Consider the following 25,370-nt stretch of genomic DNA (forward strand, 5'->3'; position numbering starts at 1 on the left):
TAAATGTCATCTGGAATGTATATATTGGTGTGTAGAGTCCTTAAAGGGAGTTGGGGGTGGGTATCAGTGTAAAAATGTGTTCTGCAGCATGCATTTGAGACCACCTTGTGAAATATATGTGATCTGTTTTGCCCATCGTGGCTGAAACTGACTTGCAACTGTCATTTCAGTACTATGGGCCAGATATAATCTTGTTTCATGGTGAAATAAAAATCAGAAATTGAAAATAATAACAACTGGTTTGTGTAGAAGCCCTTAAATTAGCTGTGAGTTGTTAATGCTTAATTATGACATTTTAGCAGTTTTTTAAATTTCATTTACAAGAGTGGAGAATGTATTTGCACTGTGGTAAAATACTCTAAATATGACATAGTTTACACAATTTACCATGCATTTATTATACAGTGGTACCTCGTGGTTTACCTTATGGTCTACTCAAGATTTTCAATGACTAAGCATTCGTGTTGAATGCACAATGACCCTCTTTCCTTTGACTGTTTGTTAGTTAGTTCTGCCCCCATGTGGTCAGAATTAGAAGCTGCACTTCTAACATTACATGCACTGGAAACTGGAACAATGCTGTGCAGCGTTTAGTTCATTACAATCACAGCAGTGAATTAAACCCCAGCTCAGATAATGATAACATCTGACATCGCAGGTGCTGGAACGACAAACATCACATTCTTGAATAGTACGTGTGAAGCAAACAAAAAAACAAAAACACATATTATTTTCCTTTCAATTAAAATGTATTTGAAACGTTTTTAAAAACCTAGCTCTAGATGTGTTACTATTTAGCAACGTGCAGTTCTGTGTTGTCTAATTCTGGTTGGTTATACAGGTGTTCCAGATTGGACCACCTGAGCAGTTTTAAATAGAGAAGTTGAGGTAAAGAATAAATGTGCTAAAAAAACAAATTAAAGCTTCAGCAGTTTTTTTTTAATGCCTCAAAAATATATTTGCCAGATTCACTGGGGTATTGTATTCAAAATATGGTCATTATTACTAAAAACAACAGGCATTAACTAAAACAGTATACTCAGTTACTAAATACGCTATAGTTAAACAACCAAACTCTTTTTTTCAACTTCAACACATATTTCTGTAAATTCCTAGTTTTTCTTTACAACAGTATATTAATTTTAGTATCATACATGAAATTGTTCCACTGCAATAAAGATGCCATTACTAACCCCAAGCACCTAAAGTACTGGGTTTCCACATACCAGCCAAGCTAGATGGCAGACGATATCAATTAATATTATTGGACAAACTACCTCACGATGTTTTTCGTCCTGGCTGTGTTAGGTACTTTAAACTTTAAACAAGCCAGTGTCGTTGTACTAATAAATAAATACTAGATAATTCGTGCGCTTAAATTGCACTTATTTTAGACCTGACTCCTTTACGACTCTATCTTCTCAGAGAGCAAGCCAACAAACTTTTGCAATTTGCACCGAAAGCACGTGCCTCTTTGACCTTAGAAGTGTCGCGTGAAACCTGAATATCCTTACAGGGTCAAAAAAAAGGTTAAATAATATGACATCATCAGACAAAGAACATATATGAAAAATACAGCTATTGAACAACTACTTAAGTGAGGTACCAAGTATAAAATTAGTTGCAGGTGGTTTTCTATCATCATTTTTTTAATATATATTTTTGTATGTATTCCAGGACCTGCTCGCTGTCTGCTCTGGCATGTTTCTGTGCGAGTCGGGTTGAAAAGTAAGGGGAAGAGGGAAACAAACGGGGAGTAGATACTAGTGTTTTTTTTACCGAAAGAAATTAAAACGTAAGAAAATAAGAACGCTTTTCAAAATGTATAAAGGAGTTTGCTTATTTATTTATTTTTACATATAAATGACATACAAAAGTCCCGAGCACTGGATATCGATAATGTAAAGTTTTGACTAAGCGGAGGGCAGTTTATATAGTTACTACGATACCTGTTCTGTTGCAAGGCATTTTTTTAACAACATATATTTCTCGGATTACATGTCGTTTATTTTAAAATGTAAAGTAAAATGGCTGCATGAGTTTAAAATAAACTAGAAAATAAATAAATAAAAATAGCGAATCTTTATTTTACCGGCAGTTGACATTTTTGTACTCGGGAACGTCAACAATTCAAAACAAGAGCAGCAAGCTGTCAAAACTGAGCGAACGTCTTTCTTATCATCAACAGAAACGTGAAAGTCTTTCTTGCTTTATTTTTTTAATCTTAGAAAACGAAATCAAACTTTATTTATGGTTGATTTGTGTTTGTTTATTTTATGCACTGTTCTATTTTTAATGTGAAACTGCATATGCCACTTTTGGAGAATTACCTGTGAAGCTACAAAACCACGCTGACATGAGAAGTCGAAGCAACTCTGGCGTTAAGCTTGATAATTATGCGAGACTGGTGCAACAGACCATCCTGTGTCACCAGGTGAGTGAGTACACAAACGATCTGTGTTTGTTTTACAGCTAATAATAGTCACCAGTGTTGCTGTATGAGCTAATGACTGCAACTGAGAAGGTGTGGTGTTTGTGTTACTACAGTTTTGTAGCTGCAGATTATTGTGACATATTGGTGATATCCTTGTATGTCGTTTTGTATTTACTGACTGTAGTTTTTGTGCACTTTCTTAACGCATTTGAACACTTATTTAAAAAAAGAAATCCTTGTTACCTTGTTCGTATTTACGTAGGGCTATCCCACCAGGAGTCTGATAACACGTCTCCTCAGATGGTGTGGAGACAGTAATCACGACATGAAATATCACAGTTTGTATTTGGTCTGCCTGCGTAAAAAGTGTTCTAGAAAACAATATTAAGCTTTACATATCAAACATTATGTTTTTATATATTTGTTATTGATAAATATGTCACCTTGTGGAATAAACAAACAAAGGGGATTGGAATAGCATTACTCCAGTAAAACTGTGTCCTTTTCAATATGTTGACAAAAGAACCAATTTTATACATTATTCAGGGTATTTTTTTATTGATGTTTGGTTTACACTGTGGTGGTAATTTTCTAATTTAGCATGGTTACAAAGTTTGCCACCTATTTACTTTCTGGGATGCGTTAATTAAGAAGTGTGGTCCCATTCCAGTTCAGGACCTCATTCTGTGGATGTAGTCGCATGACTAACTCAGAATTTGGGGCATGGGAGGGTATTTAATGTACCCCACAGACAGACTTTGTACCCAAACATTTGGTCAGGGGCCTGTGAGCTGAGACCTGTTATGAATCTCTTATTATAATCATACTGTATGTGGTTAAATCCAAACAAACTGAAAACTAGTCTGTACCATATAACTTCGATATAAGTGTTGAACAACTCAACCGTTGTCTTGTTTTACTTACAATATCTAATTAAAAACACAATGTTTTCTGTAATGAAAAGACATTAATATATAAATAAAAAACACCATTATATATATATATATATATATATATATATATATATATATATATATATATATATATATATATATAAAATCAGATTTTAAATCACGAAAGATAGTTCTGACAATGGGTCTTGCAGCCACTTGATTGTAAACCTGGATTATGGACATGTCTTGTCAATGAAAAGCCCAATCCCCATTACCGACACCAGAGAAAGCAAACATCTTTCAAGTGTACAGTATTGCTAGCCATCTATATGGTGTGAATTGTATTAGCATAGGTAGTAATACATAGCGTACTTGGTGCTCTTGAAAGAAGATGGTTGGCAGCACCTGAGTCTGTCATCTTTATTTTTTCACAGAGGTTGTAATGAGCCTTTATTACTTGATCATTGTACCTTTAAGTAATGTAGTTCATTTGGTACTGGTTGTACACCGTGGAATATCTCTGTCGGGAGGAGGGTGGAGAGTCAAGACATGCCTCAGATGTATTAAGAGTAACATGGATACCAGTGGCCTAATAGTAGAAGTACCTGACTCTGTGACATGTATGTTATAGAATGTAACTGTGGAACTACTGTAGGCTATGTATGGTCTGAAACATTTGACTATTAAAGTAAATGTGCTCTGTGCTTGTGTCAACAATCTGTATCTGGTGCCTCTATACTACCTTCATGGCTGCCCCATCGTTAAAAGGCATACTCAAGCTGTGGCAATGTTATTAGTTTGGAAATTATCTTAAAAGGTTGTATTGCTCCAACTGCCTGTTTTCCATACAAACTTAAACATAATATTGGTACAGTAGTACCTGCTGCAAAACGTTGAAGAGGGCAGCGAAATCTAACTGTGAAGGGGCCAAGTCTCTAGCACCTGTTTCTGAAACGTTTGTGTCAGCATGCCCATTTTAAAATAGACAATGTCCTGCCAACATAGTAAACGAGGAAGATGTCATCAGCAAAAGATCATAAGAAAGGAGAAGCTCATCAATGCTTCTTACCCTCTGCCCTACGTGTTAATAATCAAGTCTAACCCAAACCCTTCTTTGTTCTAGGCTAATTAGATTCAGTTCCCTCAACTCTTCATAGCTCGTACCTTGTAGGGTTACTGTGGTTGCTGTTTGATGGACTCTCTCTCCAAGCTGCAGTGTTTCAGTATTCTCAATGTGCTTTTACTAATGCATTACTATTTGTACTCTACAGCTATGACCAAAAGTTTTGTATCACCTAGAATTTTAGGGTTAAACATTATTTAGATATTTTATTTGACATCATGTTTTTCTGCAATCATGTATTCTATCATAATATATGTGTAAATAATAATTTGGTTCCAGACAGCCCTTTTCTCCGGATGATATTCTCTTAAAATATGTTTTTCCTACACCTCTAACATATGTCTGATATTGTACATTTTCATATGCTATATGGAGTTTGTGATTAGCAGAACAAAAGTACACTTGGGGCCTATAGCCAGTATGTGCTCATTGAATAGGCTATGCTATATTAGTGATCTGAAACTTTTCAAAATCACTAAAGTATAGCAGTGTTGTTTTAAATAAATACATAGATAAATGAATAAAGTGGTTATAAGAATGTAAATCTAGAAGTGTTAGAATCTTATGTTTGTTTTTTCTGTTTAGGATCCAGTGACTGGGCTCTTGCCTGCTAGTGAAGAGCAGAGGCATGCCTGGGTTCGAGACAATGTTTACAGCATTCTGTCTGTGTGGGCCCTGGCGCTCGCCTACCGGAAAAACGCAGACCGGGACGAGGACAAGGCAAAAGCATACGAGCTTGAACAGGTGCACACAACTGCTGAAATAACATCCGCATTGCAGTGCAGCAGGGCTAAACTTGATTCAAGCAGTCAGTAAAACTTGTGTTGTATTATTTATAAAATTCAGTACTCCTCCAAACTCTCTCTCTTCTGAAATCAAAATGACCAGTGCTGACAAAATTGTCCTTTTTCAACCCATGTAGAATGCTTTTTTCAGTAACCATTTCCTTTGATGCACTAAAGCAGAATGTATCTGTTGAGAAAAGCCATCCTCTCCAGTGTGTTGCTTTGACGTGACTAACATTATGGGGAAATGCCATGCAATAAAGTGAGCCCGGTATAATGTTACAGCATCGGTCAGCTAAAAGGTCACTGCTGGGCACAGTTGCTGACTTAAGAGATCTGTGTACCCTGTAACTGGTTTGTGTTTCATTCTACAGAGCGTCGTGAAACTGATGAGGGGGCTTCTTCAGTGCATGATGAGGCAGGTATGGTATTTTATATGTAAGCATATTCCATAGTGCATATTTTAGCCTTTTAGTCTTATTCCCCTTTCTTAACAGAGGTATTCTTACTGCAACACATCCATTAAGTCCTGATTTCAAGAGTGACCTTCGTACTGTTGATTTGATGGACAACGACACCTGTGCCTTCTGCCAGTTCTGTTGTCAGTTCAATGCTTGTCTTCTTTCTATTCCTTAAGGATATTATCTTCAAGTGTTGCTTATCCTTGTTAGACAGCTTTTTGGGTCTTCCAGTCCTGAGTCTGTCAATTACAGATGGTGTTTCTATGTACTTGTTGATTATGTTTCAGATACCACACCTTGAAAATCGAGCGATGCAAGCTATTTCATTTAATGTTTTTCCTTCTTTATGCATGTCAAGGTTGTTATAATAGTAGAAAACACTAGTGGAGACTTTGAGTAAATTGTTGATGCTCATAATGCATCAGAGTAGAAAAATGCAACATGTCTAAGTGAGACCTGTGCCTTTCTGCACACTCAGCCCTCCCCCCCCCCCCCCCCACTAACTTTTACTAAATTAAACACAAACGAAACACCAATACAGAAATGCAAATAAAACTTCATATGAAGAGTATCTAGAGTAAAATTAGAGGCACACTTTTAAGTAATAGTCAATCCCGAACATTATTAGTTCATTTGTAATTCAAAATGGCCTTTCTGCTAATTTGGCAGTGACTGTATATTTTTTAGAATAATCAAAAAATATCAAACTCTGTGGGCCATTCTGAAGAACAGACTTCACCTGTAGCTTTCCGTCCCAATGTTCCTTGATGAATTATAAGGGGAATTGCATTCAGGAATGGTCATGTATCTCTCCAGAACAATTTCAACACCTTCCAGCTGAATCGTTGCTGTCCTGGCTACCCATGGTGGCCCTACACCCTATTGACAGTGCTATTGCAAGCATTTCTGACTTGTCCATCCTCTGATTTCTAAAGGGAACCTCTTGGGATTCAAGGCAGGATATGTTTTAATATAGCCACAGTTTTCAGTATGTGTCTCTACCTTCTCAGTATTCAAATAAACTCTGAAAGGTCAGAGGTCTGCAGTGTTGACATTGCTAGGCAGGTGCATTTACAGGGCAAGTGCAGTTAACTGGCTTGCCTTAACATTAACAGTGGTGAGCAGTGCTCAAGGAAGTCAAAGATTAGTATAAGCTTTTGTACCTGTGTAATTGAACACAGGTATAAATGACATTTGATGTATGAGTTTGCAATTCTGTCATTGTCGTTTCAGTGTCACGGTCTCTCAGCGTCCTGACCATATTAATGATACAGACTACTCTCTTTCTTTACAAGCTCTATTCTATGACTCTCTCAATAAAGTTAAAAAAGTGCTGTTTTTAGTTCCCATGTTTGTTTGTTTTTCTGGATTGAGCTTAGACAATGAATAATGAATAATGAATAGATACATCATTTCAATCATTTTGTTTGATTTTTACTATTTTGTTTCTTCATTTGAAAAGCTGGAGAAAGTGGAGAAGTTTAAGTATAGTCAGAGCCCTATGGATGCCCTCCATGCGAAGTACAACATCAAAACATGTGCCACTGTGGTGGGGGACGATCAGTGGGGCCACCTACAAGTTGACGCCACCTCCCTTTATCTGCTCTTCGTAGCCCAGATGACAGCTTCAGGTATGAATACAAGCATGCATGTAGAAATTAGCACATTAGTACATGAAATGTCCTCATCTTGCGTTGGACAGACCGATGTTTAGCACAAATATTTCCGATCTTTGATGCAGCTGGTGTCTTTTTCTTTGAAGACATTTGAAAGAAATCGTTCAGCTCTATGCAAAGTGTTCAATCATTTACCTAAAACAAACTGAACCGGCTGCCAGGTTCCTAAATGCAGTGCAACAGGTAATGCATCAAAAAGGCAAACGTTTGCTGTGATTATTTTTAAGTGATAAAAATGTATATATTTATACTATTCTTTCACAAGTGGGAATTTTGACGGGGGAACTACATATTACACAGCAATGGGTACATTTCACAGAAATCGTTAAATCAGTAATAACTGAAAAAAATAAAGCCTTACTAATAGTAGGTAAGACAATAGATTGTAAAGCCTTGGTTATCATCCCTTTAAGCGCTGCGTTTACAGGGGTTCATGAACTATGCAGTCAATTTGTGTTTATGGTTTAAATGTCTTAACTGGAAGCTGTTTTTTTTTAGGTCTTCACATAATATACACTCAGGATGAAGTAGACATCATCCAGAATCTTATGTTCTACATAGAAGCTGCCTATAAAATTGCAGTGAGTATGCCTGTAGTTTGCGAGAGGCATTATCAGATGTTATTACAAAACTTAAACTTTTTTGAAGAAATAAATTGAAAAACTGAATGCATTTTGGAAGAAGTGTCTTCTGATTTTAGTAGTTTCAGCTTAGCTCCCCACTGACAGTACTGTTTTAGTGTCCTCGCTCCTGGGGCCTGATGTTCACTGACTGGGAGTGGCATTGATGGCATAAAGCAGTGTCTGCTACATCTCTAATGTTAGCATTAAACACTGCACTTGGTTATCATGGTTTTTTTTATTTTTTAATACTGGAAGGACAGTGGCATCATATCATCAAGGTCTAAGCAGCCAAAAATCCCACTATGACTTCTCCTGGGGTAGATATTATCTTTTATCATAGCTTGTACACTATATGGTATTCTGTATATATTAACTAGTGAGCAGTTTTTTTCAGTGGGCCCATATCACATGACCCCATGCAGTTTTGTATATGTATACATAGTACAATTTACAGCAATATCTACCAAAGACTTAATTGAAGTATTACGGCTGGTTTCACAGATCCGACTGGCGCTTACATTTGGTAGTCCAAGATTAATGCTAATCAGGTCTGTGAGACCATCTGTTTTTATCAGTAAAGATGATATTTTTGACCCTGTACTATTTCAGAAGGCCATACATCAATTCAGACTATTTTGTAACTGACAGCTATTCAAATGAATGTATTACGTAGGAAAAGTGGAGTACTTTGTGTCCCTCATGGAGGATTTTTTATGAATCTACACACAAAAGTACCCTTGTATCAAATGTCATGCTTCAATCACTCGCTGAACACATTTGTTTCTCAATTAGAGGGAACTGTACAGAAATGCATTTCCCTGTATTTGTATATTTAGCTGCACTGTTGCTTGTTGCTTTATCCCTGCACTATATATTGGTAAGACACTGGTTTTCTTTGTTTATCTACAGGACTATGGGATGTGGGAACGAGGAGACAAGACAAACCAGGGAATCCCAGAACTCAATGCCAGTTCAGTAGGCATGGCTAAAGTAAGCTAACTCTAATTTAAAGGGAATATTTATAGGTGTTATAGTTTAACCAAAAAAGTTTACCAACATTGCGTGCAAGTTTTCCCTTCCTGTGATGCATATTAATGACCTTAAAATGACACAATATACAGTATATAGAAAGATATACTACATCAAAGTGCTATTTAATATAAAACTTGAAACAAATGAATCTACCTTGTGATCTATCAGTGCTTGTATTTCTTGTCAAGGTTGCAGAGCTCGGCACGTGACTAGTCTGCACAGAATGCTCTCTTCTCTGAGAAAAACAGTTTAAGCAGGGGACAATTTTTGGTACACCAGGAAATTACATTATATGTTAAAGTTTTAAAAAGATAAACAAAGCTTGCAGTACTGATGTTGGATGTTAGGGAGTTATATCATTGCTGATGTTGAAATGGCCAAAAGGAAACTAAACACATCCAAGAAAAGTTTAGATGTGCACAAAACAAAGGCGAGCAAAACGGGAGTAAACTTTTTAGCCCATCAACATATACTTTAAAGAACTTTTTCACATTGAAGATGTATACAAGGACTGGACAAAAAAGTGAGAAAAACCAGCCACAGTACTTTCAATAAGGGCAGCCAGGGAGGCACACAGATTTGATAGATTACAGAATACATGGCAGCGGACCATTTACACCAGATGAATCAGTGTTTTGGAATTTTGTAAGTGCTATAGAATACATTAGATGTATTTTCTCTATCTACAGGCAGCACTGGAGGCCTTAGATGAACTGAACCTGTTTGGTGCTAACGGTGGGCCTGCATCAGTAGTTCATGCTTTATCTGATGAAGTGGAGCACTGTCAGGTAACGACTACACTATACTGTTGCAAAAGTCCTGCTTTCACATTAAGATTTCTTTCAGCACTACAAACATGTATACAGCAATACAGTGAATAAAGTAATACCATGACGTACCATATTGCAACTTGTCTTTTCAATCAATAATGGCTCCGACTCTGATACAAAGGAAGTCTTACCAATGTGGAAGCACATGTCGCACCTTTAGTTATATACTGAGAATCAAATATCTAGTAGTCAGGAAAATCTTTATGGACTGCCTTAAGCACAAGTTTATTAGGATGTCATATTCCAGAATGGCCTTAATTTATAATTAGAATCTATAATTCAATGACTATATATTTCCTCTCTCAGACCCCTAACTTACTAAATACCCTGGTATCGCTGAATAGATAATTGTCTCCTCTTTAAAAATATGCTAAACATTTTAATGAGCAAGACATCTCAAAGTAGAATGGTCCAGTGAAATGTTCCCCTTTTTCTAGAAAAGCAGTACAACTGGGGATGGGGAGTTTGTTTTCAGATAACTTCACTTTTTAGAGACTGCTAGCTCACTAAATATCTTGGGATCCCCGAATAGATCGTTGTCTCCTCTTTAAGAACACGCTAAGGATTTTAATGAGCAATCCCATCTCAAGTTCAGTCCTACTCTAAATATCATTACTTTACTAACAATGCTAAATGACTGGGTGGAGCATTTGTTCTGTCTGCATATACACTTTATAGAGTACTTGTACATAATATTTCTGTGTAATACCCTCTTCATATTAGATAAACAAAGCTAAATAGATCAAGTAGCTGATGAAGTTTCATAATGGAAGCAGGGCTTGACTTAGTAAAGTTGTGGAATTTGAATCGCTATGCAAATCCCCATTTGTTAATAGGGTTATGTTCTTTTCATTGTATTCCAGTCAATTCTTCATTCTATGTTGCCAAGGGCTTCAAACTCAAAAGAAATTGACGCGGGCATCCTTTCAGTTATCTCCTACCCAGCCTTTGCAGTGGAAGATATTCAGCTTGTAAATATAACAAAGGAGGAAATCATTTCAAAATTACAGGTCAGTTTTGGTGCAGTTTGTGTGTGCTGTTCCAGGGTTTCATTATCACCTTTTTAATTTCAGTAAAAGTTGGTCTAGTCTGTAAAGCCCTTCCAATGGACACTTGCAGACCACAAGCTGGCTTCCTGGCTGTTATAATGTGATATTTCCTCAGAGTATCGGAGACTATGCCACTTTTCTGCCATTGGAGACTCCACCCTTATAAAAGTTTTCCATAGTAAAAGCATAGCAAAGTATAATAAAACATAGTGAAACCATGGTAAAGCACAGGTAAGCATTGTGAAATCCACAGAGGAACGGGAAAGCAAATAATCAACCCTAGTAAACTAAGATAACCTGTGGTATATGTATATTATAACCATGGCAAAAGCACAGGAGAACTGCAACATGACTGGTAAACTTTTGTAAGGGCTGTTACTGTATTACTACCATTGTTCAAATCACTTGACTTTGTCCAAGTAAGTAATATCACACGACAGGGTATGCAGTAGTTATTAAATTACTGCATGCCATTGGTACTTTGTGAGGCACACAGCTGCTGCACACCCTGGATTTTAAAATCACAAAATTCAGTGTTCGCTGTGATTACTAAATTAGATCTGAGCTATGTGGTATTGCATTCTTCCAAGGTCATGTGATCGCCAACAGGCAATCAGAAAGCTAATAGTGGAACCCTTTTTTTGTTTATGCTGAATATATTTTTAAAATTGGACTTTTTCCATTGATAATAAATGAAAGAACAGTTGGTAATTTATTAGCGGGCACTATCCTGGAAATATTTGTATCAACGCAATTATTAACATTGGCAAGTATGTACAATTTTGGAAAAGTCATCTGCAGTTTGTGTATATCAACAGGCCATTCAAGTATTTCATAAGTGTACATACAACATTTACCTTTTTTAGTTGTTTTTTCCCCTGTTTTATTGTTTGTGATTTTGTTGCAGGGCCGGTATGGTTGCTGCCGGTTTCTTAGAGATGGACACAAAACTCCAAAAGAGGTACAAATAAATGAAATAATGTAACTAATAAATCAGCCCTATTGTTCCAGTCATTATTGAAAAAAATGTTAGAAACTGTTATATTCATTTTGTTTCCACTAGGACCCCAATAGGCTGTACTATGAGCCTGCTGAACTAAAGCTGTTTGAGAACATCGAGTGTGAATGGCCCTTGTTCTGGACCTATCTCATTCTGGATGGCATCTTCAGTAATAGTCCTGAGCAGGTAAACATTCCTGCTTTTAAGAATCGTGCCAGATTGAACAGTGCTCAGCTTTAACAGTGTTTCTGAATGCTGTTACTTGCTGTTACAATGATGTTAGATGCTAAATCATTGAACAGTGCTCAGCTTTAACAGTGTTTCTGAATGCTGTTGTTTGCTGTTGCAATGATGTTAGATGCTAATCAAAGTTGTTCTGGTTTTTGTCATACAGGTTCAGGAGTACAGAGATGCTCTGGAAGGGATTCTGATTAAAGGAAAGAATGGGATACGACTGGTACCAGAGCTTTACAGCGTCCCTCCTGACAAGGTTAGAAATCAATTAAAAAACGAGAGAATTGGTGCAAACACGCGTTGCAAGTGAGTGGATTCAACCCAGACTTATTGGTCACGTGTTTCCTGCAATTCCCAGGCAGGCTACAGTTAGCTGCCCCAGCACTTCTATGTGCATTCTCAAGTTACCGCATGTGGTATATTCACAATTGACCATTTAGACGCTGGGAACCAACGCAGTACAAGAAGCTTGATAACATGCAAACTCAAGCTGTGCAGCAAAATTCCTATGCGTATTGCATTTAAATATCATACATAATTCATATTTTTCAGTGCGCAAAACACTGAGTACGCAGCTTATCTGGAACGCTGCGAAGAAATCTGTACAATCTCAGAGCTTATGATCATGAAATTCTGAATGAAGTAAAAGTTGGTTGGTAGAATAGGATTTGATCACACTTATGTATCCAAATTTATTTACTATATGTAGCACCAGCTAGTGGTGCTTTTAGTAATGCTTCTTTTATAGAGAGAGTTAAATGGCAGCATTCATATTGTGTACACAGTGAACATTAATTCTGATCCCTTTTGCAGGTGGAGGAAGAGTACAGGAACCCTCACACCGTTGACAGAGTTCCCATGGGAAAGCTGCCCATTATGTGGGGACAATCTTTGTATATTGTGGGCAGCTTATTGGCAGAGGTAATGGCAAGATTTCTTTGTTTAAAGAATTGCAATGCTAGTATTTGAAAATTGAGAGATGTTTCATGGATTACAGAATTATTTCACTTGTGTTACACATACTCCTATGTCTTTGTATCTAATCTATCTGTACACTGTACTGTATTGATCTATGAAATCAATATTAGATTGAAATTGGTTAGAAAACCGTTTTAATATATGCAAGAATATGTTTCTGTTACTTAGTTTAGAAACCTAGTGTTGGGAGATTTTTTTTTTATCAGTTTTTATCAGGGAAAATCTTTGTGATTTGTCTTATTGATCCTAGCAGGGAAATGTTTTACTTCATAAAGTGCAAGTTTAGCACAGGCCTGGTTGCTGGCCTCTAGTGGTTTTATTAATGCGTTTTAACCATATCGTTCTAAAAATAAGTACTGTAAGCATGACAAGTGAACTGCCACATTACTATTTAGAGAGGCTTTCTCCGGTCAGGTCACATATCCCTGGCTCATCACTCCCTTTGTTTTTTAAGGGATTCCTGGCTCCAGGTGAAATTGATCCACTAAACAGGAAGTTCTCTACAGTCCCAAAGCCTGATGTGGTTGTCCAAGGTTTGTTACCTGAGCTACACCTGTTCTCAAAGTGGATCCTGGGAAATGGTGCTGCTATGGTGGCTGTTGACTCACAAGCCCCTAGTGGTCATAGATAATTTATTATATTAACACTGTATACTGTGTTGGTGACCTTAACATTGTCCTCTGAGTTAATATGATTGCCATAATATTATTGATGTTTGGTACAAAGCTGTATACTAAGGCTTCCTCAGTTAAATTCAATTTACCAGTGTTATCCAAAGAAATGCCATATCAGTGATACACATTACACTCTTTTCATCATAGATGGCTTTACCCTTATGCCCCTAGGTAGGCTTTTTGTTATTATTTTAATATTGATACAAATTAAAGTGCTCATGGTTTAAAATGAACAGCCACTGCCTGAATTCTTTGCTTTTATAATGTATTTTATACCAGTAAGCATCCCAGTTAATGTGTTTTTTCTCTTATGTGTTCTTTTGTATGCTTAGTGTCCATACTAGCAGAGACAGAGGAAATAAAGGCCATCTTACAGAAGCATGGGTTTAATGTACAAACGGTAGCTGATGTTTACCCTATTAGACTTCAGCCCTCTCGGATCCTCAGCCACATCTATGCACGGCTAGGTAAGTATGTTTTTAAATGCTGCATATGAGCCAAATAATGTTGTGTGAAGAGAAAATGTGGTTCTTAAAAAAAAAAAAAATCAGGAACTTTGTACTGGATTATTTTAGTGAATAAACAGCAGGCTTGTTTAACGTCCTTAAAGCGCAAGGAATATTCAGTTTAATTTTCATAAATATTTCTAGGAGGTATTCATTTAATTTCTTTATTCTTGTTTTGACTACTTCGTACCCTGCATCTCTTTTGAGTAATGGATGTGCGTATAGATACCTTTTGATTTCTGGTCTCCTGAAACACAATGGAATATATTTTGAAGCAACTGCAAAGTTTGCCTCCATTTTTTTCCAATGGAATAAAAGAAACAGCTTGGCAATCATGTAACTGCCCCTAACTACAACTAAGCTGTTTCTTTGTTGTTTTCTAATATTGGTGGCGTGTAAAGTGTCTGGATATTTAAAGTGCAGGCAGCATGTCTGTGTGGGTGTTGAGTCCTGAATCTTCTGGGAGGAAAAAACCTTGGCCCTCTGTCAAGTGGTAGCAGCAGGCCAGGCTCATCCCCCACTTTGTTTGGTGTTCTAAAGATGGCTAATCCAGACCTTGTGTTTCAGGTCGCAACAGGAGGCTTGGCCTGACCGGGCGACCTTACCGCCGCATGGGCGTCCTGGGAACATCCAAACTGTACATAATCCGAAACACCATCTTCTCTTTCACACCACAGGTGAGAAGACTTTATTAGTAAGCTTCGATCAAAGGTCTGGCAGTCAGTAAAGGACATTGAACATAATGTTTTGAATTAAAAAAATATCATTAGCTATCACGCCACCCTTATGTTAGGTTATGGATGTTTTGTGAATATGTGATACTCATTTGATGTAAAGGGGTTTCTTTATTTTTACCATATCTATGGTCCTTTAGCTGCAGGGACAGAAAGTGTCTTTCATGGAGGCATTTAATGAGTAAAAACAAATTTTGTCATTGTAAAAAAAGTTATGTGTTCGACATTGTGACGTTTGCTACTTTTTTGGTACTGCCTCATAAGAAATGATTATTATAAAAAGTCATCATTTGTAATGTAGAGGCCTACCTTTTAAACTCAAGATATCTTCTTGAACATTTGGATGCAAGGTGCCTTATCAGTTTGTCTATATTGTAGCATCCAAACTTATGTCTGAAATTCGTGAGCATTGGCGCTCTAATCATTATATATATATATATATATATATATATGTGTGTGTGTGTGTGTGTGTATATATATATATATATATATATATATATATACACACACACACACTTACATATATACATATATATATAATGTATATATGTGTGTGTGTATATATATATATATATATATATATATATATATATATATATATATATATATATATATATATATATATATATATATACAGACGTGCTCAAATTTGTTGGTACCCCTCCACAAAAAACGAAGAATGCACAATTTTCTCTGAAATAACTTGAAACTGACAAAAGTAATTGGCATCCACCATTGTTTATTCCATATTTAATAGAAATCAGACTTTGCTTTTGATTTTTTATTTAACATAATATTCTAAATAAGAAAACAAATGAAAATGGCATAGACAAAAATGATGGGACCGCTAACCTAATATTTTGTTGCACAACCTTTAGAGGCAATCACTGCAATCAAACGCTTTCTGTAGCTCTCAATGAGACTTCTGCACCTGTTAACAGGTAGTTTGGCCCACTCTTCCTGAGCAAACTGCTCCAGCTGTCTCAGGTTTGATGGGTGCCTTCTCCAGACTGCAAGTTTCAGCTCTTTCCATAGATGTTCGATAGGATTCAGATCAGGACTCCTAGAAGGCCACTTCAGAATAGTCCAATGTTTTGTTCTTATCCATTCTTGGGTGCTTTTAGCTGTGTGTTTTGGGTCATTATCCTGTTGGAGGACCCATGACCTGCGACTGAGACAGAGCTTTCTGACACCGGGCAGTACGTTTCGCTCCAGAATGCCTTGATAGTCTTGAGATTTCATTGTGCCCTGCACAGATTCAAGGCACCCTGTGCCAGGCGCAGCAAAGCAGCCCCAAAACATAACTGAGCCTCCTCCATGTTTCACTGTAGGTATGGTGTTTTTTTTCTTTGAAAGCTTCATTTTTTCGTCTGTGAACATAGAGCTGATGTGACTTGCCAAATAGCTCCAGTTTTGACTCATCTGTCCAAAGGACATTCTCCCAGAAGGATTGTGCCTTGTCAATATGCATTTTAGCAAATTCCAGTCTGGCTTTTTTATGTTTTTCTGTCAAAAGTGGAGTCCTCCTGGGTCTTCTTCCATGGAGCCCACTTTCGCTCAAAAAGCGACGGATAGTGCGATCATAAACTGACGTACCTTCACCTTGGAGTTCAGCTTGTATCTCTTTGGCAGTTATCCTTGGTTCTTTTTCTACCATTCGCAGTATCCTTCTGTTCACTCTTGGGTCGATTTTCCTCTTGCGGCCGCTCCCAGGGAGGTTGGCTACAGTTCCATGGACCTTAAACTTCTTAATAATATTTGCAACTGTTGTCACAGGAACATCAAGCTGCTTGGAGATGGTCTTGTAGCCTTTACCTTTACCATGCTTGTCTATTATTTTCTTTCTGATCTCCTCAGACAACTCTCTCCTTTGCTTTCTCTGGTCCATGTTCAGTGTGGTGCACACAATGATACCAAACAGCACAGTGACTACTTTTCTCCATTTAAATAGGCTGAATGACTGATTACAAGATTGGAGACATGTGTGATACTAATTAAAGAAACTAATTAGTTTGAAATATCACTATAATCCAATTATTTATTATCTTTTCTAAGGGGTACCAACAAATGTGTCCAGGCCATTTTAGAGTATCTTTGTAGAATAAGTAATAATTCATCTCTTTTCACAGCTTCTTTGCTTTATTCTATGACATACCAAAGGCATGCAAGTATACATGATAAAATAGCTTTTAATTTCATCACTTTTCAGGAGGAATGAAGCATTATTTCAATGAGCTGTAAGGGTACCAACAAATTTGAGCACGTCTGTATATATATAGTTCAAATTAATAAATTAAGTATAAGACTCTGTATTAGTTTTATTCAGCTTTGTCAACCCTGAAAGATCTGTTTTATTCTCAGAATGCACTCCTTCTAAATTAAATGGCAGGTTTAACTTTTATGAATATGTTCTATAAGAGATACAGTCCTGGTAAGAAATTAATATTATTTAAGACACATTTTAAAGAACAAGTATCTTTGCTTTCTTACAGTGCCTTTGTTTACCAACAGATGGCACCAGTGCGCTGTTACATAGATCAGTTCTTTATGCCTGTAACATGCTTGTAAATGAGATTGTTTGAATGAGTTCATGGACATTCTTTATACTTGGTAAAGTCTGTATTCTATGATTGTCTGGGTCCAGAGGGATCGTTTTACAAAGTTGCCACCTCCGCACTACAAGGGGTCCGTGTCTGGTTTTCAGGCTTTTACAGTGCCACCATGGGCATTTTCTTGTATTGCATTTCAAAGCACTATTTGTGACTGGTGTGGGCTGTGTAGTTTATAGATCAGCAGCAGTTCTATTTGGCCCTGGATAGCCGGATGATTGTAGAGATGCTCCGCACTGACCTCTCCTACCTCTGCTGCCGCTGGAGAATGACCGGTCGACCCACAGTTACCTTCCCCATCTCACAAACCATGCTGAGTAAGTGTAGCCTTATCAACCCAGATGGAACGATATCTGTCCCTCGATTAAACCACTTCATATAGAAAATTAGCCTTGGACACAATTCAGTGCATTGGTTTCAGGCAGATGTGTGGTTTTTATTACTCCAAAAAGTGTCCTGAGATTTACTGAAAATATTAAATACTGGCATTAGATCGCTGCTTTTGGTCCTGCAAAGTTTCACTCATGAAAATCTAATTTCCTGAAATGTATATCCTTTTTATTTCTATAGCATTTTCAAACAGTTACCCTGGTGTGATTTTCTGCCATTTATTATAATTTTCCCATTGCGATTAATCAAGCATAGTGCAGCAGACCACATGGGAGCTGTCAAGTTCAAGATTTTTTGGGGGTTTGATCAAACAAGATTGGGCCTCATACTTACTGTTGATCCTACTAATATGTTTTCTAATGTTGTGTTCTTTGTCCTGCAGCTGAAGATCGGTTAGATTTGGATCCAGTTATCTTAGCAACACTACGGAAACTACAAGATGGATATTTTGGTGGAGCTAGGTATGAAAAAAAACAGACATTGTCACTGTCAGAATTGGTCAGTTGATCCTGTGGTTAGTATGGAGGACTGTACTAATGATAGTCTGCAGCATAGTTTCAATTGCAACAAATCGTACTCCTCCAGATAGTCTGCAGGTAGGTTCTCAATTGCAATGAACACAATGTATCCGTTATCTGCCCCTTAGAGGACTGTAAAACAAGGTATTAAGTTAGTCCTGTGATTCTTTAGATGATGAGCTGTACTAACCTGTTATTTTCAACACAGTATACAAAGCGGTTATTTTGTTAAATTAAGAAAGCATAGAGTTAAGCATACTCATGTGTAAATCAAATAAAGTACATTCACATTAATATAAATTCCATTCATTGGTAGTGCTTTAAAAATAAAAGGTTACATTTTACACAGCAAAAAGCCTGTCTAATGGATTTCAGTGACTCTTTGTTTTATGGTACTTGATGTATTATTTTAGGTAAAATAATTTAAGGTAATAGTGCCGAACCGAGTGGCAATGTCCTTCTCTGTTTTCCTGGCAGGGTTCAGACAGGCAAGTTGTCAGAGTTCATGACAACTTCCTGCTGCGCACATCTTAGTTTCATGGACCCCAAACCTGACGGTAAGATGCTTCATCAGGACTATGATGATGATGATGATGATGTTTTAGACGCGGTGGAGTCTCTGCATGCCTTTCACTTTGCAGATCATGGTAAGGATGTGATTCGGATACATTTCAACAACATTACTTTTTCGGCTTTGGTTATGTCTCATTCTAAAATAACAATCTCACGTCAAAGTCAGTAACAATTTTCAAAACAAATTTAAATAACGTATGTAACCTATTTTGGAAGCACGTAATTGGTTTTCTGTTCAGTCAAGTTTTAACCCAGGAGATCCAGGGTTCAAATCCAGGGTTCAAAGGGCCCTTGTGTTCGGCTCTCACACTGATCTATAATACCCAGCAGGCTCTCCATTGGAGATGTTGTACCCCAGGAGGGTAATAGAAGCATTTCTGTAACAAAAATTGGTTTTGCTACCTTTTACTGGACCCATGTAGAAGTCTACAGTATAAGCCTTCAAAATCCCATATCCCTTTTGATCTTGAGTGGTTAGCTAAATAGGCAATTAAATAAAAATAGTGTGTAAAATGTACTGATGGAAAAAAAGTATAGTCTATATATTAGTGGTTCTAGCTATAAAAACTGGTTAATGTTCATCACGTTTATTGTATTAGACATATCATTCTGTCTAGTTTTTGACTGGTGCATTACCAGTTGCTAACCTATTCCTAACTCTTTTCATTAGTTATAAAAAAAATAACACCTGCTTACTCCGGCATCCTCGCCATCATTGCAGGAAGTAAAGAGGTTTGTGGTTTGGTTGTGTGGAAAGCATTCTTCATCATTTCTGCAATTAAAAGAAACATACTTGGCTGATGAAGCTGGATAATTTATTAATAGCATGCCTGTAAATGTGCTACTTCATGCAATCTAGTATCTGCGAATGAACTGGGCTTGATTTAATGAAGCTATTGAGTGCCTGCTTACTTGCTATACAGTAGCTTGTATGTTTGAAGCTTCGAATGTGTAATAGATCATTTTCTCATCATTTTGTTTTTTCTTTTGATTTATTTCCGATCTGTCTTTTATACCCAATATGAAATTTTGAATTCAAATTTCAACCCACCCTTGTAACTCACTTACTGATCAGGAGGACTGAAGATCAACAGGTGACCAAGCCATGGAAGCAAGAACCCAGCCAAGGATGTCTCCTGTTGTACTTGAGTGTCTGACCAGTAGGGGTCGCTGAAGTGCGGTGAGGTAACCTCTCCACAGACTCCCCATGGGAATGTAAAAGCCCATGCAGCATTCCTTGTGGATTTGGTGATTCCATAGATATGAGCTCCATAACTGTTACTTAAAAACACCAAAGTTAGAAATACCAAAAGAAACCTAATACATAATAGAGAAATACAAGTGCATTATATTCTTGCATTTCTAATATAAACTTTTTTTTGTGATATTCACTGGGTGTTTTCTCCAGTGGACACCATTGATGATCTTGCCAAGTATTTAGACCAGCTGTTGAAAAGTCCAGCTCCCACGCCGTCGCAGGGTCCCAAGAAAGGAGGAGTGAGTCGTTTCCGTGCGGTTGCGCACCAGACCTGTGAAATGGTGTCTCTGATTAACAAGGCAAAAGAACTGGACATACAGAGTGAGTTCCATTTTTCTTGAAATCAAATACTTTCATTAAATCGAGATGCAATATGAATGCTCCTATAAAATATGTAAAAGATTTAAAGACTGCATGTGTTTCTGAAAATGCAGGGTTTTTTAAGTGTTAAAACATAGTTCTCCTCCAGATGTGAGCATGTACCTTCCCAGCAAGCTGTACCGTGTCCCTCAGCCCTCGTTCAACCTTCTGGACTCAACTCAGCCTCAGCCAGCTCAGGATATTAAGGTATTTTACTTCATGTTTACAAACCCATCTGTTACTCTGGGCATGCTTTGCTTTCTTCAAGTGCTTGCCTGTATGTAATGAGCTTTTGTAATAACCTTTGTTACAAGACATTATTTCACATAATGTAGGATTTGCTATTGGATGCTTGTTCGATTTGATGAACCCTGTGAGCATTTGTTGTAAGAATCGATTCCAGGTGTTTCAATTTTTCTTTAATATTTATCCATACTGTTATCAAAACTGAAACCTAGGGAATTGAAGTATTACAAGAATGCCATGTGCAAGTTTTTCACAGAAGGACGTTTTTCACAGATTCCTCGGATGGTTATAACTTCTGAAATGAATCTGCCCAAAGATTCATCCGGTAAAACTGACTTCAAGGCTCTGATTGACCAGCTGAAGGAATGCCCTTGTTTGCAGGATCAGGCTGACATTCTCTACATTCTCTTCAACTTGAAGTGAGGCTTTTATTTTGCAAGAGGCATAGCATTATTTTCTTGTTGGTGTAAATCCTATTGATAAAATGTGCACTGATCAGTTTCCATCTGTACCGTTCAGTTGGTAGCAGCATGTGTAAATTTCACATGCCAGAGATCCATCAATTAATAAATGGTATTGTAGCTTACAGGATCGGATATGATATTTTGTACCGTATATAAATGTGTGTGTGTGTGTGTGTCTAATATATAATATATATATATATATATATATATATATATATATATATATATATATATATATATATATATATATATATATATATATATATATATATATAAATAAATAAATATAATTGTTTCTAAAAAATAAATATCTAAATTTCAGCCATAAACCTGCTGTTTGCTGTTTCCTTCATGCAGGGGTGCGGACTGGGACACAGAGTACTATGGCGAGCCCGGCACCACAGTGAAGGATCTCCTGACTAAGCTCTACAACAAGGCGGGTGCCATGCGTCAGTGGGGGCTCATCCGCATGATCTCTGGCATGTTAAAGAAAAAAGTGGAGGCACTAGACGAGGTGACGTCATTCAAGGATTCTTTCTCGGTCACACTGAGCAGTTAGCAGCCGTTTCTTTTTTTACGAAAATGTTGGCACTCTTGTTTCTCCTTATGGTCTTTTTAGTAGAGGGAATTCCAAAGTGCAGTTTCAACCATTATATGTGAAAACACTATTTAATGTTAAAAATCTAAAAATCCGTAACAAACACCTTGGGCATATCATTTAAATGTACATTTTGAGTAATTTACATAACCTTTAGAGTTACTTGTTTATTTCTGTAACATTAACAGTTGGGGGGGATAGGAAAATGTATATTTGGCCTAAAGAAATGTGCCCCAGTGTTTATTTGTGTATCGCTTTAAGCAATTATTCCTGTTGTAACAGTGCAAGTTGTTTTGTGTTTTGTTAGGCCTGCTCAGATCTGTTGTCACACCAGAAGCACTTAACAGTGGGTCTGCCTCCAGAACCTCGTGAGAAGACTATTGTAGCGTGAGTAGTTACTCTCTTTGAACATGCTTAACAGGAAACGTTTACTAGCATTAAAGCAAAGTAAACTGATCTGTATAAATCTCTCAACAGACCTTTGCCTCTAGATGAGTTGACAAAACTGATTGATGATGCCAGTGAGCAGAATATCAACATAGCAGTTCTTACCCAGGTCAGCAGTGTTCGGTAGAACCACCTTACCCATTTATACATTATTTTTTGAGTTGTGTACGTGTACATGACAAAGTACTAGCATAGCTACTTTGCACTTGAAATGCACAAACAGATTACAGCCTTTCAAGTCAAAATGAGCATTTCTGCTAACATACTCAAAAGACACATGCTTGCTAAACTAAAGTGGCTGTGGAGCAATATTTATTTGCTTTGATTAACTTCATTGATGTTTAAGTTCCAAGAAATTAACTTGAGTGTTTGTTTCAAAGGTGTTTTAACGATGCTGGTTTTATTAACAGGAAATTATGGTGTACCTGGCAATGTACATTAGGACCCAGCCATCACTTTTTACTGAAATGTTCCGTCTGAGGATTGGTTTAATCATTCAGGTGATGACAACAGAGCTTGCCCAGTCCCTCAACTGTTCAGGTAAATAGTGAGAATCCTAATGGGAACTACATCCCTAGATGTTCGTCAGCCTGTCTATAATGCAGTTTGAATATCATCTGTGATATTCAGGAAGGACTTCTTCAAATCTTAACTCAAACATGTTTTTCCCATAGAACGCAGTCTGGTTTCCAAACCAAGTTTCAAGTAACATGCATAACATTTTGTAATTCAAAGACCGTACTGACACTCCTACTCCTTTGCAATAGGCATGTTGGTAGTTTTTTTTTTTTTTTTTTTTTTTTTTTTCCATCTGTATGTTTAAACTTTAAATGCTGAGTTTGCCAGGGCTGTTTTGAAGTCTTTTTCACCTCTTTCAGGCGAGGAGGCCACGGAGAGTTTAATGAGTTTAAGTCCATCAGATCTGAAGAATCTTCTGCATCATATCCTGAGTGGAAAGGAGTTTGGGGTTGAAAGAAGCAGTAAGTACTGTAATATCTGTTTTTATTATTAAGTGTTTTATTATATGTAATGCTTCCCTTCACTTTAACCCCTGACATTATACAGCTGTCATATCATGTGCCATTTTAGGGTTCCTGCTTGGGACTGCATGTTTTACCCTAGGGTTTGTTTAGTAACTTGCTTGTTAACATTACTAAATCAAATGAAAAATACAGAGGAGAGAGGTTCACCTTGGAGCACATTTGTAGTGACAAAAACCTTGTAGTTAAGTGGTTATAGCGATTGAAATAATACTCTTATTCACTATATAGGTCTCAAATGTGCAGTATTGAAAGGCACAGGTTATAGCAAACATGTATTTCCATTTTAAAAAGTCAGGATCCACAGATAAGCAGTTTGTGTTCTACCATGTAAAGAGAACACAAATACTACAGTAATGGTGTTACAATGTGGTGCAAATGGGAGCCATGACCATACTGCTTTATAACCTGCCCCATGATATAAAGGGCTGCCTTTATTAAAGTACTACACCAAGTCAAAGAGAGCGCTAAGTTTACTTTCCGGTAGTCTGTTACTGCTTCACTACCGGCGTCATTTCACCTCCGAAATGTCTTTCAGGGTCACTGGCTGCAAAGCTGCAACCCTTTTAAGCGATGCTATTTTGTGGAATTTATAGTTGTGGATTCAGGAAAAATGATTAAAGAAATTCTCTTAGTAGTTATCATGCTTGTGTTGTGTGTCTTTCAGTGCGTTCTGTTTCTGCAATCAGCCCTGTCATATCAATCCACGAGGTGGGCAATGTGGGAGCAACCAAGAGTGAGAGAGCAGGAATCAGTAAACTCAAGCTGGATATGAAGCAGGTAGCTTACCTTGGTTATTTTCTATTTATTACCCTGTCAGAATGTAATAGAAGTTTAAATTATACAGCACGTTTCCTCCACACAGAACACAGAATCAGTGAAGGGAAGCTGAAATCTAGTGATCTCTGAGGTGAAATGCAGAAGTCATGTTGTACAAACGTGTTGTCTCTTGTCCAATTTATTGTTGGTGTGGAAATGGGTGAGAATTGGTGGAAATTCACTCAATAATCTGTGACCACCAGAACTAAATCACACTGGTGCCACTGGCTGGAAATGAAACTGACCAATACGTCTGGGCAAAGAGATTAAGAGGAAAAGAGATTTGCAGCCTCATTATGTGTGCCCTTTACTTTACTATTTTCACTAGTTGTATTATATTTTTTGTTCATGATTATGAATAGGGATTCTGGTTTTTGGTTTATTAATTTTTTTCAGCTGTGCCCAAAATACTGTGATAAAATCACTCTGTTTTTTGGAGTAAAATACTGTGTATATGTTGAGCAGAAACGGGTACTTAATTGAAACTTAATTCAAATCTTTTACTTGTGCAGTGAATTGGGTACTTAATGCAATACATTTGAATGTATTCTTTGCTGCATTAAACCCTGTGCCTCACTAAGTGGGGAGAGGGTGTAGTAATCTTATTAGTGTAGGAGACATTTTACATATCTAGAATGTGTAACTCATCAAAATGACTCTTACAGATTGAAAGTTATTGTGTATTAAATCCACTGCAACCTGTTGTACGTTTAACAGGTTTTGTAAAAGATGAGTAAAGCATGGTGGTGTGAAACCTTCATCCAAAAGAGCTTCTGTTAACCATTACCCTTTTATTTTTGAGGTCTATTGTATGTATATAAAATATGTAAATGAAGTTTCTCGCATTTATATTTTCCTGAGTTCAGTTTGTGATTCATACTGTGTTTTGATTCCAGATGGAAATGCGTAGATTGTCATTGCCAAGTGACCTTAAGGTGATTGGCACACATGAGCTGTTGGGATAGGGGTTAATTTCCCATCTTTTAATTGTTACGCATCATCTCTGGCGTTTGCAT

The 25,370-nt window shown here is 37.1% G+C and overlaps 1 protein-coding gene across 2 annotated transcripts in view; it reads left to right on the forward strand.

The window, feature by feature from the left end:
* Window positions 1-1,292: 1,292 nt before the first annotated feature.
* LOC117412393 (phosphorylase b kinase regulatory subunit alpha, skeletal muscle isoform-like) overlaps window positions 1,293-25,370 on the forward strand; it is a 29,013-nt gene continuing 4,935 nt past the window's right edge. The window contains exons 1-27 of one of the 2 annotated variants that reach the window (XM_034020776.3): window positions 1,293-2,434; window positions 5,036-5,194; window positions 5,610-5,657; window positions 7,159-7,327; window positions 7,871-7,953; window positions 8,905-8,985; window positions 9,717-9,815; window positions 10,721-10,867; window positions 11,814-11,867; window positions 11,970-12,092; window positions 12,301-12,396; window positions 12,954-13,061; window positions 13,573-13,651; window positions 14,125-14,259; window positions 14,866-14,975; window positions 17,814-17,958; window positions 18,414-18,492; window positions 19,027-19,196; window positions 20,531-20,701; window positions 20,850-20,947; window positions 21,260-21,405; window positions 21,808-21,964; window positions 22,356-22,435; window positions 22,526-22,604; window positions 22,906-23,035; window positions 23,374-23,475; window positions 24,203-24,315. In XM_034020776.3, coding sequence (XP_033876667.3) covers window positions 2,357-2,434; window positions 5,036-5,194; window positions 5,610-5,657; window positions 7,159-7,327; window positions 7,871-7,953; window positions 8,905-8,985; window positions 9,717-9,815; window positions 10,721-10,867; window positions 11,814-11,867; window positions 11,970-12,092; window positions 12,301-12,396; window positions 12,954-13,061; window positions 13,573-13,651; window positions 14,125-14,259; window positions 14,866-14,975; window positions 17,814-17,958; window positions 18,414-18,492; window positions 19,027-19,196; window positions 20,531-20,701; window positions 20,850-20,947; window positions 21,260-21,405; window positions 21,808-21,964; window positions 22,356-22,435; window positions 22,526-22,604; window positions 22,906-23,035; window positions 23,374-23,475; window positions 24,203-24,315 — 3,039 coding nt within the window. In that variant the 5' untranslated portion in view covers window positions 1,293-2,356. The remainder of the gene's footprint in view (window positions 2,435-5,035; window positions 5,195-5,609; window positions 5,658-7,158; window positions 7,328-7,870; window positions 7,954-8,904; window positions 8,986-9,716; window positions 9,816-10,720; window positions 10,868-11,813; window positions 11,868-11,969; window positions 12,093-12,300; window positions 12,397-12,953; window positions 13,062-13,572; window positions 13,652-14,124; window positions 14,260-14,865; window positions 14,976-17,813; window positions 17,959-18,413; window positions 18,493-19,026; window positions 19,197-20,530; window positions 20,702-20,849; window positions 20,948-21,259; window positions 21,406-21,807; window positions 21,965-22,355; window positions 22,436-22,525; window positions 22,605-22,905; window positions 23,036-23,373; window positions 23,476-24,202; window positions 24,316-25,370) is intronic. The other variant, XM_058989110.1, reaches the window with a different exon arrangement.

This window comes from Acipenser ruthenus, chromosome 16 (genome assembly GCF_902713425.1).
Source record: "Acipenser ruthenus chromosome 16, fAciRut3.2 maternal haplotype, whole genome shotgun sequence".
Lineage (NCBI taxonomy): Eukaryota > Metazoa > Chordata > Actinopteri > Acipenseriformes > Acipenseridae > Acipenser > Acipenser ruthenus.